The sequence below is a fragment of the Pundamilia nyererei genome, unplaced genomic scaffold (assembly GCF_000239375.1).
Source record: "Pundamilia nyererei isolate P.nyererei 1_Seehausen unplaced genomic scaffold, PunNye1.0 scaffold00559, whole genome shotgun sequence".
Classification (NCBI taxonomy): domain Eukaryota; kingdom Metazoa; phylum Chordata; class Actinopteri; order Cichliformes; family Cichlidae; genus Pundamilia; species Pundamilia nyererei.
In genome coordinates this window covers 65023-65647 of record NW_005187960.1, presented here as the reverse complement: position 1 = coordinate 65647, position 625 = coordinate 65023, and the positions used below count along the sequence as shown (strand labels likewise).

The window sequence follows — 625 nt, the reverse complement described above, 5'->3', positions numbered from 1 at the left end:
TGTGTGTTTGCAGGTGCTCTGCCAATCATCTCCAGTGAAGCAAATGGAATCAACTGACTGGGCTCCTCCCACATCATCTCACCACGGGGAACTTTTTCAGGGAACGGCAGGGATCCTGTGGGACTTCCTGACCCGCTGCTGAAACCAAGAAGCTTTCTGTTTTTAAACTGAGATTTGCATCCTTTCATAACCTTGTTTTGTCTTCATTTTCCAACAAACCTCTGGCGTCGGACTGCAGGCCAGCAAACACGTGCACAGCTGCACCTGCACTGCTTTAAAGAATTGAGTCGCACAATAAGCTAGTTTGTAATGATTTTTGAGTACAGTGGCTGCAGCTGATTTCCTCTCACCTCTGCCCCCCATGATTTTCACTGTGCACATGACAGGCCCGGCTCTGCAGCACTTATTTCCTTTTACTACAGGGGGTCAGCCTGAAATTCCCTAAATGTGAATGAAGCCACTACACGGAGTTTGGAAAATGATGAGCAAACAGTTGTGCTCCTTAAACAGACATCAAACATGTTTCACACGTGCACTGTGCAGGAGAGCAGGGCGGGCTGCATGTCGCATTAATGTCCTGGATGACAAAGGGAACCGAGCCCCTGCTCGGAGGAGGACGTGAACG

At 49.1% G+C, this 625-nt stretch overlaps 1 protein-coding gene across 2 annotated transcripts in view; it reads left to right on the top strand.

Moving 5' to 3' along the window:
- The window catches only part of LOC102201035 (major facilitator superfamily domain-containing protein 12), an 8745-nt gene extending 8555 nt beyond the window's left edge, over positions 1–190 (top strand). For both annotated transcript variants that reach the window (XM_005754396.2, XM_005754395.2), the window contains exon 11: positions 14–190. In XM_005754396.2, coding sequence (XP_005754453.1) covers positions 14–38 — 25 coding nt within the window. In that variant the 3' untranslated portion in view covers positions 39–190. The remainder of the gene's footprint in view (positions 1–13) is intronic.
- The last annotated feature ends 435 nt before the right edge of the window (positions 191–625 follow it).